At 40.0% G+C, this 16,183-nt stretch overlaps 1 protein-coding gene across 1 annotated transcript in view; it reads right to left on the bottom strand.

The window, feature by feature from the left end:
* The window catches only part of kcnq1.2 (potassium voltage-gated channel, KQT-like subfamily, member 1.2), a 179,848-nt gene that overhangs the window by 149,306 nt on the left and 14,359 nt on the right, over positions 1-16,183 (bottom strand). Inside the window, exons 2-6 of the mRNA XM_030731548.1 lie at positions 6,834-6,924; positions 2,396-2,522; positions 2,124-2,202; positions 1,940-2,036; positions 19-159 (exon numbers count right to left, since the gene is read on the bottom strand). Of these exons, the coding sequence (XP_030587408.1) occupies positions 19-159; positions 1,940-2,036; positions 2,124-2,202; positions 2,396-2,522; positions 6,834-6,924 (535 nt within the window). The remainder of the gene's footprint in view (positions 1-18; positions 160-1,939; positions 2,037-2,123; positions 2,203-2,395; positions 2,523-6,833; positions 6,925-16,183) is intronic.

Raw genomic sequence — 16,183 nt, forward strand, 5'->3', positions numbered from 1 at the left:
TTCTTTTAGTTGCCTTACCACACCCCACCAGAGGGCATCGGCGTAGCTGGAGAAGCCCGTCTTGCCCTCCTCATCTACAGCGTCTTTCTCCGCCAAGTAGACAAAGTAGGAGGAAAAGATCAGGCCCAAAAAGCCAATGTACAAGGTGGTAATCAGCTCCTGAAAAATGCAAGTTGACCGAAGATCAAACTATGAAAACATAATATGAAAGACTTACCATGTTATTCTAGTTTGCTCTCTGACAAAGCTCTAAGTGGAAACAGCAGCTATGGCTTTATCCATTGACCATGTCACAGCTTGGCTGATGCAGCAATCCCCTGAGTTTGATTGTTGCTCAAGGCCGTTTTTGACTGCATATGCAGTTGGAAATACCAGTGACTGCCAAAGCTAAATTCTCTGCTGCAAAAACTTTTGAGATATGCTTTTTTTTAGGGCATCACGTTGAATGTATTCTGACAATGTAGCCTTGTCCCTTTCAAACAACATTAATGTTTCCAACGAGTCACATAACTGCTGCTGACTGACATAAGCAAGTCAGCTTAAACATGTCAGGCTAGCTTACTCCAAATGATTATTTGGGTCTTGTCTGCGCAAATAAAAAAAATCAGCTTCAAGTCTCACTATATTTGAGCTGTGAGAGGATTTTTGCACAAACTGGGACTGATGTCTTTTGCTTTCCTAAAGAAATAATAGTCCTTGCTTCATGTATGCAGTGCACCTCATTCTCTGAAGTCAGATAAACTATTATACAATCTTCACTTTCAGCCCTCCCAAAACCTCAGCTGTCTCCATTACTGTGACTCCATTATACACGACAAGTTGTACATATATGTTTGATGTTTCAGTGTTTATGTTACAGCCAGAATGGAAAGTGTTTTTAGACTTGGTCCCCATTAGCTACAGATCAATGTTACATTTTAAAGACCTCCAAGTCACCTTGCCGCTAAAGACACCCAATACATGAAAAACAATGTGCTGAATGTTAGTTGATGATTAATATCAGTATTGATTAAGCCTACAGAGCTCCATTAGAGGAATTTGCCTACATTTAGAAAAACAGGTTTTTGCAGGTAAGCTATACAGCAAATATAGAAATCATAATTTTAAAATGTATCTTGTCTTCACCATAGGTTTTTGAGCCTAAATTTATCCCCCAAAATAATGATAAATAAATTAATAAATATTATTAAATGAAGCCAAAATAGTGATATATATATATATTCACATTACTGATACCAGTCTGAGCAGACATCCCATCATCTCCTTCACATCACAAAGTACTTCCACTAAACAGAGCATATCATTTGATAAAGTGATCATCTGACAACAGGGAAGTGGCACTGAATCACATTAGGCTCAATTTGGCTCCATCTTGAATGTATTTTTGTGATTCTCTGCACATGATCCTCACGATAAGCCCTGCTCCTCTTATGCATCAAAGATCGTCAGGTTTGACCACAACCAAGAAACTTGGTGTACTTGAAGGATTAAGAAGAGAACATGACACCAACTGACTCCATTGTGTATCAGTCTGAGAAAGAACTAAAACAAGGGTACCAGAATAAAATAAAGGAAAAAAAAAAAACTACAGCCAACCTTAACAACTTCTTTTCTTCTCCTTATAAAGCCAGGTCTGCTCTGGATTTTTTTTTTTTTTTGTTGTTGGACTTGTTGTCATAAGCAGTAAATGTTACTGTGTTTACGGCAACTAGCTTGTCTGCTGCACTGTATAAGCACAATTAAGGCCTGTGCATTTACCATACAGAGCACACTGCAGCCAAATCTATCACTGCAGTTATACCTTCTGTTGATTGCCAGATATGTATTAAAAATATTCTAAACAATTGCATTTAAAAGCAATTGAGATATAAGCAATAAATAATAACATACAGACATAATATTTAATTAGCAGCATTAGTCTAGTTACTTCTCATCTTACCTGCCGATGAATAAAGACTACAGATCCCAGGAGCCTCCACGTTCCTCCCTGTCGATCCACATGTAGCATCCGCAGGATTTGGAGAAAGCGGATGCCTCTGCAACACACAACATCACCTCAGGCTGGTTCATCCTGGTGCAGCTATGAGTGCATGGCAAAATGCAGATGAAACTCATTGCCCTACCTGATGGCAGATGTTGCAAACACTTGGCCATTTGACCCTACACCAAGAACAATGATTGAGGCAATGACCACTATTAAATCTGTAAGAAAGAGAAATCAACACAGACAGACAGAAAGAAGCAAAAAATTAATAAACAACTGAATAAGAGCTACAATTAGTTTACTTTTATACTAAAGTGAAGTCTTGCTGGAATTATCTGAGATGTTCATCAACAAGAATACTTTATGGCATTTGTTGTATTAAATGAGAACAAAGGAAAAAGCCAGGTGCACCTATGATTGATATGGGTTTCCTGATAAAGCGGAGGCGTCCTTTGATGCCCGCATATTTGCTGCGGCAGCCTGCCGACCACAGCCGGACTACATACTCTGTGCCAAAGAACAGAACCAACACAATCTCCTGTGGAGAACAATGCAAACACAGAGTTAGGGTTACATTAAACCACTGGTACATAGACTATAACAGTGAAGCACATACAGGATGTGGAAGTTGATAAGATATCTTTAAAAAAAAAAAATTAAAAAGCACTGATGCAGTGCTGTGCTATTAACACTAATTTAAAAGCATTAAAGCTATTTTAATCAATTAACAAGATTTACAACATGATATGAGTGGGTAATGACAGGTGTGTGAGACAGAAGAAGAGAGGCACAGAGGTGGTCTGAAGTACCAAATGAGGCCACCCAGGAGGAAAGATGGTGGTTGACAACATGGCTGATAACAGCTCACACAGAGACGGGGTCAATGGCTAAGTGATTAAAGCCACGGGATGAAAAGCCATTACACTGCTTTTTAACAGGTAAATTCAGCTCTTGTTATAAATGTTTGTAGCACTTAGCTGGTAAATGGCAGCTCGCATTTTAGTTGCAATCGCGTGCACCTGCATATCTGCTAGAGTAGGGGCATTTTAAATTGCATTCTGCATTCTGCCATTGTGTACTTGTTTGGTAGCATATGCATGTAAGTGTGGAGCCAGACATCATTTTCCTGGCCACCGAGTATCCATAATATTCAGCTACCTTACTGTCTGCTAAGACCTAGGGCAATGTGGGTGGTCAATTCAATGAGTTCAGTTGCTTAAACTGTCTGCTCCCTGCTCACCCCTTGTATGAAACTTAATACCATGAGCCCTGCTGCAATAACCCAGCACCACAAGACTTCAAAACAATGACCTGTCAATCACACCAGACACTATCTCGCCTCAAGAAGTGTCACTCTAATATTAACAAAGGCCTTTTCTCTTTTTTTTTTTTTTTTGCTTCTTTCAATTTTTTATTTACTCATTATCAACACTTAAATATGTTTACAACTTTCATTTTTACGCTTGAGTCGTCCAGCCCGGGAATCCTACGTTTCTCATTCATCTGTATGAATTGCATATTTTCTGTCACTGAGTTAAAGACAAAGAAAGAAGCAGCTAAAGAGGCCTAATTGACAGAGACAGGCAGAAATGGTTCAGCAGACCTCTATAACATGATAATCAGGCTGAATAAACTTTTGCTTTCACTGCATTCATCCAGTGAAACCAAACAAATCGGAGACGTGGGCAGGCAGTCAGATGTCTCAAACCATTCTGCCAGTAACGTCCATTTTAACTGAACTTTCTCCGGCAAGCTGCAGGGTTCCTGTTTGTGCAGGACAGAAAGACATTGTATTCCATTTCTCTGGTGCTTTGCAATTTTGAGAGCAGATGAGGTTACATCTGCACAAATGTAACAGTTTTTGTTTACTGGACTACAACATGTAATCTAGAAGAGTTACAAATGCCTATTGCGCATTGTAAGCACACAAACTAGCATTGAACCAAAGCATTGACACCAACACAAAACAGCTCACACAATACCAATTTATTTAGCTTAGTAATTATGACAGCTGGGTCAAATATGAAAGTCAAAGGTACGCATGAAATGGGGAAATTTGAAGGGATTAGTCACAATAATTCCACAAAATAGGTCACCCAGATGTTGGGGTGTTTTGTATGTGAATCCTAAACTGCCAACTGTGTGTTTACTGGAAACAGCTGCCTATTGGTGCAGCGATAATCTTATCAAGCCAGACAAAGATGAAGCTCATTCAAAGAGCTGCTTGGAAATTACAGTATCAGATGAAAATGTGATTAGATTGCTTCATCTTTGTTTTTCACATCGCGAGAGAGGTGTACGTATGCATCAACACACACTCACAGACACACACGCACTGCACTTTTTACTCTTCGAGTTACCTAAGCTTCACGACTGTTATAAATGTCGCATTCTAGACGGCAATGAAGTCAGTCCAGTTCAAACTGCAATCTGAGTTATTTAACATGTCACAAGTAAAGAGATTCGAAAAACAAAGCTTTTATTTCTTCTAATTTGCAAATTATGCTCGTGAATATTCCAGTAACCATAATCATATGACAAAATGACATCTCAGCAATTTACTTTTTCCATCCAATTTTGTTCTTCTTTCCAGTTCGTGAATAACCGCTGCAATTAGATGCATAATCAGTGCCATTGCTCACACAAGTGTCAATGAAAGTTTATAAATTACATTTATTACAAATAACATTTGCCAAGTTTTACCAAATCATCCCATTAAATGTCAAACCCATTCTTTAGAAATGTCCCAAATATGCTGTTTAAGAACAGATCATAAACTGGGAAAATCATGCCATTACTTGTTATGGAGATTTTTGGTCAGGGGAAATTTTGAAGTGACTGAGTGCCCAATAATAGCTCATTAACATCGTTGAGTGTGTACGTGCCCCTGTGCCTCCTGCTTAGCCTGGTCAGCTTTACTTTGGCAGCTGCCCTGAAGGCCAAATATCCTCAAGGACTAATGTCCCCTCTGCCATCCAAAATAAGCAGCTTGTGATTCACGGATGTTAGCTAACCCTGAACTTTCTAAGTATAGCTACTACAACCAGTACATGCCACCATGACACCAGTCAGAGCTTCACCCCCCAACCCTCCACCAAATACACTGACACATGCACCCACACATATGTGCACACGCAATAGATAAGGCTTTATCTTATCTCACTATTAATGCTGAGCCATTATAGACGCATACGAATATACAAGCACACAGCCAGGTGTACAAATAAACAGGGTTCAACAACAAAAACAAATTTCATTGAAGCAAAAAAAAATAATTATGTAAGCTGGATGAAGGGAAAGACAGAGAGACAGAGTTGGAGACCACAATAAAGAATATCTAGCTCTTTCTTGATAAAAACAGTGAATATGTGTGATAGTAAGTCTTCAGAGGGCCAAACGCTTATAGAACATAGTGTCCACTCTGTTCTCTGATTGCAGCAGGACAGAGGAGGAGGCACGTTGTGTGTCTGTGCAGCCTCTGTATATGTGTAAACTGTGTGTGACTATGCAGTAGCTACATGTGCATTGATGTTCACAGTGTGCTAGCGGGAGACAGATGAGCCGGGCTCTTTGTAGAGTTTCCAAACAGCAGCAATAATTTTCTCTACCTGTTGTAAGCCTGCGATTTATTGCATCACTTAACAGCCTTAATGGCCTAATAAGCCACAAAAAAGGCAATCCACCAGCAAATATCAACAAATACAGTCTCTGTGGAGCCACATGATTCTACATAACAAGTGTCTTCACTATAGCTTCAAAAGACATGTTACCACGCAGGGTTTCAGATGAGTGCCATACAAGATGATGGATGGGTTTCATGGTATTTTCAATAAATGAAAGTGATTATTCTTCCTGAACTCTGTAAAATCATTAGACTGAGCCGTAAGATGGCGGTTAAAATCCCTCCCAGCTACAATCTTATATCGCCATCATGTGGAAAATTGGAGGTACTGCTTGCTTTACACCACTCATCATACACACACACACACACTAGTCAACAAAAGAAATTCAAGTTTATGTTTTAAATACATTTTGTACACCAATGTTGTAAAACATGTAAATACAAAGGGTTTAATGCAAGGCATGGCCTCCTCTGGATGTGACCCATGTGCCCATGTCACACACACTATCTAGCTGCTATTTCTCTCTCTCTCTCTCTCTCTCTCTCTCTCTCATATATATATATATATATATATATATATATATATATATATATATATATCATTACCGTCTTTGGAACAAGAAGTCGGGGGTTCAAATCCCCAGGCTAGAGAAAGCCTACCTCGGAATATGACTGACAGATAACTGAGGCCATAATGGCTCAGATGTCGCCTGGATTAACAAGGTCCATGGCAGGTTTTGAGGAACCAGAGCATACTGATGATAAGTGGGCTACTAGAGCAAGGATACAGAACAAATGGACACAAGATGAGAACCGGGAACTGTTGGAATGCTACTACACATGTAATCCCAGTGAAAGGGAAGAAGATGATTAGGGTGTGGGACCTATGGACTCTTCAACACCCAACATCCACAATGACATGAAACAACTAGTAGCTCAGTGTTCCAACATCTGCAAGAAGCAACTGGTATCGCAACTAGAGATGAAGAGGTACAACACAAATGCTACAACAGCAAGGGGGGGCCAGGACGACAGGTTGCGGGGGAGATATCATCATCCCCACATTCCAAGCCCCAATAACAACTGGTACGATGAACGCCAGAGCAGCTGACCTGAAAGATAAGATCATGGCTAAGCTGGAAACCTGGACCTGTGTGTGTGTGTGCGTGCATGTGTGCGCATCTGTAAACTGTGATAGGTTTCTGTTTTAGATGTATCACTACTCACCATCCAGAAGAGGGTACCCGTGGCAAACTCTGCATATTGTTCTATCGTGGACAGCACACTGAAGATTAGACACACCAGGACCATGACGAAGCTGTAGAGAGGGACACAGTGTATCCAGTCAATTCTCACCTCTCACTACATATCACTAAGCACCGTAATATGATGCAGTAAAAACAACACAATACACAAAAAACATTAAAAAAAAATAAAGGACTCAAAAACTTGTCACATTTGGTGGCAATGGCTCCAACTGGAGGAGGTAGAGCAGGTTATCTACCAACCAGAAGGTCAGTGGATTGATTCCCTGGCTACTCCATTCTGAATACCAAAGTATCTATGGGCAAGATGCTGAACCCCAATTTGCCCCTGACGCACCCATCAAAGTGTGTGTGTGTGCAAATGTCATTGGGTGAATGAGGCTTGTAGCACAACATGCTTTGAGAGCTCAGTTAGAGCATAAAAATGCATATAAGTACCAGTCCATTTACCATTTGGTTGCACAACAATAAAATATAGAGCACACAGACGATGTTATTTAATGACAAAGTAAAAATAAAAAAGTACATGTTCTTGAATTGCTTATGAATAAAATATCATAAAAAGGAATGAGATGGTAGGCTCTAAAACTATGTTTGAAGGGGAACTGTAACACTGATTTTCCTCCTCCTTGCCTGTGATTATGCTTACATTTACCACTTTGACATCTATGGATTCATACCAGCATTTATTTATTAATATTTGCGACAAAACAAAAAGAAACAAGCGGTACAGTAGCCAGCTGCTGTGCAGAGTTTAAGCTACTTAAGGTGTTTTTCTTTTTGTCATCAGTCTGTTTATATTAACAGCTGGCAGGATGTTTCCACATCGCCTAGCAACAGTGAAACATTCCGACAAGACGGTCCATCTGTCCGTGTACATACATCGTCTACAAATACGGCCCCGTGCACTCAACAGCCACAAGCCACGCACCTAAATGAGGATGGGAGTGAGAGGTTAAAGTGACAGTGAAGGCAGAAAGCAAAGGAGGGAAGTGGGTGAGGAAAGGTAGCGCTGCAACTCATGATTATCATTTTGATGAGCGATTCATCTGCAGATTATTATCTTCATCAGGAAAAAGTGAACCCTTCCTCCGATCTTCCCAAAGCCCAAGTGGGCACATTAAATTAAGCTGATGTGCCTGAGCAGACCAACATTTCAGTGGCATGCCATGGATGATAAAAGAAAGAGCTACATAAAAGGCTGGCAGCTTTTCTCCTTTCATCGGTTCAATATTATTTATACAGCTTCAAGAAAGAGAAGACGAAAAGGTTAGCCCCCCCCAAAAAAATAAAAATAAACAAAAAGCAGAGAAGGGAATGAAGATAGGATAAAATAAAATCAATAAAACACAAATATCTCCTCATTATGGGAAAAATATTTCTCAATAAACCACTTAAGTGTATTTTTTTTATCTTTTGAAGTAATAATTGAGCCCAAATGCACCATTAAAAGCCATTTGATTTTGTTGTTTTATTTTACATTATTTAAACTTAAATTAATCTTAAAAGTTTAATCTTTTAAAGGTAACTATAAATTTCTTTTCAATCATTTTTCAAATATCAACTATACCATTTGCTTACATATTAATTTACTAAATTCAGATTTTTTTTTTGCATTGTCTTTACTGAACCATCAGCACTAAGAGTAGAACTAGTCGTGACCACGCAAGGAAAAAAAATCCCTGAAATATATGTGCTTTTCCATTACATACTATTAGTGTTTGCATCATAACCATTAAATTCTTTTGTACTACAAGCTGGATTAAATGCCATATGCTGGAAAGGTTAATTTAATAATACAAAATTCCCTAATTTCCTTTGGGATCAATAAAGTATCTATCTATAAGCACTATGTAAACAGCAGAATACATAGTTTACTAAGGCCCCCATACCACAAATCCTATTTTTTTTTTTCCACGATGAGCAAAATACTCACTCGTGCAAGCTGCACCTGTGTACTGGAAACTCACTTGAACCAATTAATTTAAAGAAAGTGGTATAAGGTGTGCTCTTCTTCAAGGATCATGCGCTCACCACTTGGATGACAGATCGTAGTATGAGATTAATGCAAAGCGTGATGAAGGGGCGACTCCTAAATGAGGATTCCCCTTACACTCAGACCGCAAGCCAGATGGGACAGTGATTTTTACTCTATGGGGATTACACACACACACGCACGCGCACACACACACACATACACACTTCTTCTTCCTGCTTGCTTTTCATTGAATACTATTCAGAAGAAAATATTAAAGCAGTGGAACACAATATTCTGAGGGTACAACTAAGTGTGGAACAAGGAAAGAACCCAGGGTGACACAGAGGTCAGACCTTTGTGCTGTTTTGAAGGAGGAATGTCTGGCTTGAATGCCTGCATCAGGAAGTCACGTTTTGTGCCATGGATAAAGGTACCCTTATTGTAATGGCTTTGACATATGGGACTAAAACTTTAGAGATATGCATGGGCCAAAGCTTAGAGTCAATCCTTTCTAAGCAGTTTTATTCTAGTGAAGCGAATAATTCTGCATTCGGGAAACACGTAAAGTCTGGTAGGACTGTAATGGGTCAGGCAATGAGGTATGAGCCTATTCTATTTAAGCAATGTAAGTGCTACTGCATGGAATGTGGCCTGTTATTCTGGAGGAAGTATGGAGGATGTGACAGGTCTGCAGAGCTAGGGCTAAGCGAAGAGCTAAAAGGAGGAAAGATAAGCTGTCCATTCCCTCAGTCATCATGAGGAATATGAGATTCTAGGCAAAGAAGATGGATGTGTTTAGAGCACTGATTAATATCCAGAGGGAATACTGTGAATGTGGAATTATATGCTTCATGGAAACGTGGCTGCACTCACACTTCCCGGGTCACAGTGCAACAGTTGGAGCAACTGCACAAAAACTGAATGAAAAGTGATGAAATCCTAGACACGTTACTGTGAAGGAACATTTCTGTGGCCCAGATATTATCACCACTCACTGTTGCGTCCATATTATTTGTCAAGAGAATTCTCGTCTGTTGTTGTTACTGCTTATATTTAACCAAGGTAGCAGAGGCAGCGTGGGACATCACTCGCTCAACATGTCTGCTAACCCAGCACTGTAGTGCTTTCATGGTTATTAATGGCGTTTTTAACTACATCTCACTGAAAGCACTACACCAGTGGAAACAATTCAATTTTCAATTCAATTTTATTTATATAGCGCCAAATCACAACAAACAGTCGCCTCAAGGTGCTTTGTATTGTGGGTAAAGACCCTACAATAATACAGAGAAAACCCAACAGTCAAAACGACCCCCTATGAGTAGCATTTGGCGACAGTGGGAAGGAAAAACTCCCTTTTAACAGGAAGAAACCTCCAGCAGAACCAGGCTCAGGGAGGGGCAGTCATCTGCTGTGACCGGTTGGGGCTGAGGGGAGAGACACAGGACAAAAGACATGCTGTGGAAGAAAACCAGAAAATAATAACAATTAATGATTAAATGCAGAGTGGAGTATAAACAAAGTAAATAAGGTAAATGAAAAGAAACAGTGCATTATGTGAACCCCCCAGCAGCCTAGGCCTATAGCAACATAACTAAGGGGTGGTTCAGGGTCACCTGATCCAGCCCTAACTATAGGCTTGATCAAAAAGGAAAGTTTTAAGCCTAATCTTAACAATAGAGAGGGTGTCTGTCTCCCGAATCCAAGCTGGGAGCTGGTTCCACAGAAGAGGCGCCTGAAAGCTGAAGGCTCTGCCTCCCATTCTACTCTTAAGTATCCTAGGAACCACAAGTAAGCCAGCAGTCTGAGAGCGAAGTGCTCTGTTGGGGTGATATGGTACTATGAGGTCTTTGAGATTAGATGGTGCCTGATTATTCAAGACCTTGTATGTGAGGAGAAGGATTTTAAATTCTATTCTAGATTTAACAGGGAGCCAATGAAGAGAAGCCAATATGGGAAAAATCTGCTCTCTCTTTCTAGTCCCTGTCAGTACTCTTGCTGCAGCATTTTGGATCAGCTGAAGGCTCTTCAGGGAGCTTTTAGGACAGCCTGATGATAACGAATTACAATAGTCCAGCCTAGAAGTAATAAATGCATGAATTAGCTTTTCAGCATCACTCTGAGAAAGGATGTTTCTAATTTTAGAAATATTGCGCAAATGCAAAAAAGCGGTCCTACATATTTGTTTAATATGTGCATTGAAGGACATATCCTGGTCAAAAATGACTCCAAGATTTCTCACAGTGTTACTGGAGGCCAAAGTAATGCCATCCAGAGTAAGTATCTGGATTGACACCATGTTTCTAAGATTTGTGGGGCCGAGAAGAAGAATTTCAGTTTTATCTGAATTTAGAAGCAGGAAATTAGAGGTCATCCAGCCCTTAATGTCTTTAAGACATTCCTGCAGTTTAATTAATTGATGTGTGTCATCTGGCTTCATTGATAGGTAAAGCTGAGTATCATCTGCATAACAATGAAAATTGATGCAGTGCTTTCTAATAATACTGCCTAAGGGAAGCATGTATAATGTAAATAAAATTGGTCCTAGCACAGAACCCTGTGGAACTCCATAATTAACCTTACTGTCTGAAGAAGACTCCCCATTTACATGAACAAATTGGAGTCTATTAGATAAATATGATTCAAACCACTTCAGTGCAGTACCTTTAATACCTATAATATGCTCTAATCTCTGTAATAAAATGTTATGGTGAACAGTATCAAAAGCTGCACTGAGGTCCAACAGGACAAGAACAGAGATGAGTCCACTGTCAGAGGCTCTAAGAAGATCGTTTGTAACCTTCACTAATGCTGTTTCTGTACTGTGATGATGTCATGGTGCTGGGCCTTATGCCCAGCATTTTGTGTTTAGTTCTGTTTTCACTGGGTTTTGTTATTTTCTAGTTTTGTTTTGATCTTCCTTATTCATCTTAGTTCGGGCCTTATCAGTTGTGGTTTTCCAGTTCCCTCTGTTCCTGTCTCCCCTGTGTCTGTTTTTCTGTATTTTTCCCTGTTCCTTGGTCCATGTTTAATATTCCTCTGTGCCAGCCCCCTGTGTTAAGTCTGCGTGTTCCTCGTTTGGTGTTTCCTGTTTTATTTTGACAAGCTTACGTTCCCTGTGTGTTGTGTGGAGTTTTGCTTCCTGTGTTTCATTAGTATGATTTTGTCCACCTGTTCTCCCCAGCTGTTTCCTGTTTTCCCTTGTCACTCCCAGTGTATTTCTTGTCTGCATTTCCCTCTGTTCCTTGTCGCGTCCTCCCTCATGGAGGTGTGGTTTTGTTCCAGTCTGCCACCTGACCGTTCCTTCAGTTTTATTAAGTTACCTCAGTTCTGTATATTTTGGATTATCTTGTAAATAAATCTTCACCTACATTCAGTCCCGTTTTGGAGTTCTGCTTTTGGGTCCACTCTGTTTGCCACACCGCTCACACATGACAGATGAATTCTGAAACCTGACTGAAACTCTTCAAATAAACCGTTCCTCTGCAGATGATCAGTTAGCTGTTTTACAACTACTCTTTCAAGAATCTTTGAGAGAAAAGGAAGGTTGGAGATTGGCCTATAATTAGCTAAGACAGCTGGGTCAAGTGATGGCTTTTTAAGTAGAGGTTTAATTACAGCCACCTTGAAGGTCTGTGGTACATAGCCAACTAATAAAGACAGATTGATCATTTTTAAGATTGAAGCATAAATAATTGGAAAGACTTCTTTGAACAGTCTAGTAGGAATGGGATCTAATAAACATGTTGCTGGTTTGGAGGAAGTAACTATTGAAGTTAACTCTGAAAGATCAACTGGAGGGAAAGAGTCTATACAAATACCAGCAGTGCTGAAAGCAGCCGAACATGAAGAATAATCTTTGAGATGGTTATGAATAATTTTTTCTCTAATGTCTAAAATTCTATTTGTAAAGAAATCCATGAAGTCACTGCTAGTTAAAGTGAAAGGAATACTCAGCTCTACAGAGCTCTGACTCTTTGTCAGCCTGGCTACAATGCTGAAAAGAAACCTGGGGTTGTTCTTATTTTCTTCAATTAATGATGGATAGTAAGATGTCCTAGCTTTATGGAGGGCTTTTTTATAGAGCAACAAACTCTTTTTCCAGGCTAAATGAGCATCTTCTAATTTAGTGAGACGCCATTCCCTCTCCAGCTTTCGGGTTATCTGCTTTAAGCTGTGCGTTTGTGAATTATACCACGGAGTCAGGCACTTCTGATTTGAAGCTTTCCTTTTCAGAGGAGCCACAGTATCCAAAGTCGTACGCAGTGAGGATGTAAAACTATTGACGAGATAATCGACCTCACTGGGAGCAGAGTTTAGGTAGCTGCTCTGCACTGTGTTGGCACATGGCACTGAAGAGCATAACAATGAAGGAATTAGATCCTTACAGCACTTTCAGAAAGACTTCTACTGTAATAAAATGTATTCCCCACTGCTGTGTAATCCATTAAAGTAAATGTAAATGTTACTAAGAAATGATCAGACAGGAGGGGGCTTTCAGGGAATACTGTTAAGTCTTCAGTTTCTATGCCATATGTTAGGACAAGATCCAGAGTATGATTAAAGTGGTGGGTGGGCTCCTTTACATTTTGAGAGAAGCCAATTGAATCTAACAATAGATTAAATGCTGTGTTGAGGCTGTCATTCTTAGCATCTACATGGATGTTAAAATCACCCACTATAATTATTTTATCTGAATGTCAGTTTGGCCGGCGGTCCCTTGGCGTTTAAACAGAGGCATGAGGCTGAAATAAACTCATCTAACTTGAGGTCTTTTTTCAATAAATAGGAGCATTTCACAGTCATCAAAACAAACACAGCAACCACCACCATTCCTCTACAAGCAAATGGCTTCCCTTTTATACTCCACCTGTCACAGGTGAGCATCCAGAATGGTCCAAGTTTGGGTGCAACCAACAAAGGAAACACAATAATCCCATTCCCAAAACCAAACAAAATCCAACACAAAGAATGAACATTTACATATATACACATTCCTATATATATATATTAAACCTCTTTAATCTAAACTCCCCTCACGTGATACTTTGGTTCGCCCCAGGGGCTCATAAGCAGGTGATTGAGGTACCTCCAATCTTTTGCTCCACACCCTGCTGAAGAGACAACTAGGAGAAGGTGAGTACTGCTAACCTTAACACATAGCAAATATTTACAACACAGAATGAAAATTATGAAACAGATTATTGTGAACAGTTCTGACTAAGGTTTTTCTTTCTATACAGGTAGGATGGCCAGTCCCCCTCTATTCCTTCACCTTTCATAACTGCCACAATACAAACTAACTTAAATCCAATAAAGAATCCTCCAAACAATTAATGTGTGTTCTTTTTTTTTTAGCTTATTTAAAAACCTACTACTACATAAGCAGGTAAAGGTAATGGAACCCCTGGTCTCCATTACACTGAACTGAGCACTAAATCAGATAAAAAGTCTGAGAAATCAGACAGAAACTCTGAGTAAGGACCAGGTGGACGATAGATAATAACAAATAAAAAAGGTTTTTGATTTTCCCAATTAGGATGGACAAGACTAAGAGTCGGGCTTTCAAAAGAATTAAAACTTTGTCCGGGTCTTTGATTAATTAATAATAAGCTGGAATTGAAGATTGCAGCTAATCCTCCTCCTCGACCTGTGCTTCGAGCATTCTGACAGTTACTGTGACTCGGGGGTGTTGATTCATTTAAACTAACATATTCATCCTGCTGTAACCAGGTTTCTGTAAGGCAGAACAAATCAATACGTTGATCAATTATTAAGTCATTTACTAATAGGGACTTGAAAGAGAGAGACCTAATGTTTAATAATCCACAGTTAATTGTTTTTTTTTTTTGGTGCAGTTGATGAAGCTATATTATTTATTGTTTTTGAATTTTTATGCTTAAATAGCTTTTTGCTGATTTTAGCTTTGTTGACAGTACTATACCTGCTGTATGCTAACACTGCTAATGTATACAGTGCAACTGCCACCTCCACCCCCACACCTCAGCAGGTCTGACCAAAATCTGGTCCTGCTGACACCACAATACGTTTCTCTTGTTCAATGATAGTTGTTGAGTTCAGTAGACAATTTAGGCTATGGAGGACTGGATTGTCCTTTCCAAACTACATGGAGAGGATACTAATAGTTTGCCTGTCTGTACCATAGAATAAATCAAGTTTTGTAAATACTCTATGCTAACTTTTGAACAAAAATCCCTGGTTCGTAAGTGACCTGGAAAAAACTGCTTAATTAAAAACAAAAAAACAAAGCCTTCAAGGGCGCACTGAGGAGGGTGGAGCACAACCTAAGGGTGAAGCTGAGGAAATGCAAGTACTCTTACAGGAGGAGGCAAGAGGCTGCACTAGAGCAGAACAGCATGAGAGATCTGTGGAGAGGTATGAAGAAAATGAGCCAGACAACCAGTGGGCAGCCTGGAGAGAGTAAATGAGGTCAACAATTTCTCTGCTGCCTCCCCCATCACACACCCTGGATTCCACACACCTCCCCTAATCTCCCCTCTGTGAATCAGACGCACCCAGATCTGGCAAACCCCCATGGTTAGAAGACAGCTGGAAAAACTATACCAGGACAATGATGTAAGCCCTGATGGCATCAGCCCCAAGGTTCTGAGGACCTATGGTAGCCAGCTGTCTGGCTGAAGCAGGGGAGCCTGAAGCAGGAGAAGACAGTGTTGTGGAAAACGTCCTGTCTGGTTTCTGCACCAAAAAAGTTGACACTATCCAAATTCATCGACTAGTTGCACTCACATCACATGTGATGAAGGTGATGAAGGAGAAATTAGTCTCGTCCCGCCTGAGCGGATGAAAACATCTAAAGTCTCTGCACTTCGCAACCAAATCTGGGAATGGATGATACAATCATCAACAGAGGGTTTACTCCCATTTAGAAGGTAACAGCTGCACTGTGAGGATCACCTTCTTGGATTTCTCAAGTGCATTTAACACAACCCAGCTACAGGAGAGAGAGAAGCTAAAGGAAATGTCAGTAAACAAATCCACCATCTGGTGGATTATTGACAATTTGACAAACGGGCCACAGTATATGAGATTGGGCAGTGTTCTGTCTGATTTGGTTATGTACAGTTCAGGAGCTCCACTTCCTATTCACCGTGTAGACCTCGTGAGAAATCATCTGCTTCTGAATGTGAATAAGGCCAGAGAGATGTCATCACCATCAGACACAAGAGGTGCATAAACAGGTGTATAAAATCAAGAACCTAGGCATGCAGACTGCTTCCACAAACATTTGTTAAAGAATGGGTTGCTCTTAGTAAATTCCAGCATGGTAGAGTGATAAGTTGACACCTGTGCAA

This window comes from Archocentrus centrarchus, chromosome 6, assembly GCF_007364275.1.
Source record: "Archocentrus centrarchus isolate MPI-CPG fArcCen1 chromosome 6, fArcCen1, whole genome shotgun sequence".
NCBI classification, from domain to species: Eukaryota; Metazoa; Chordata; class Actinopteri; order Cichliformes; family Cichlidae; genus Archocentrus; species Archocentrus centrarchus.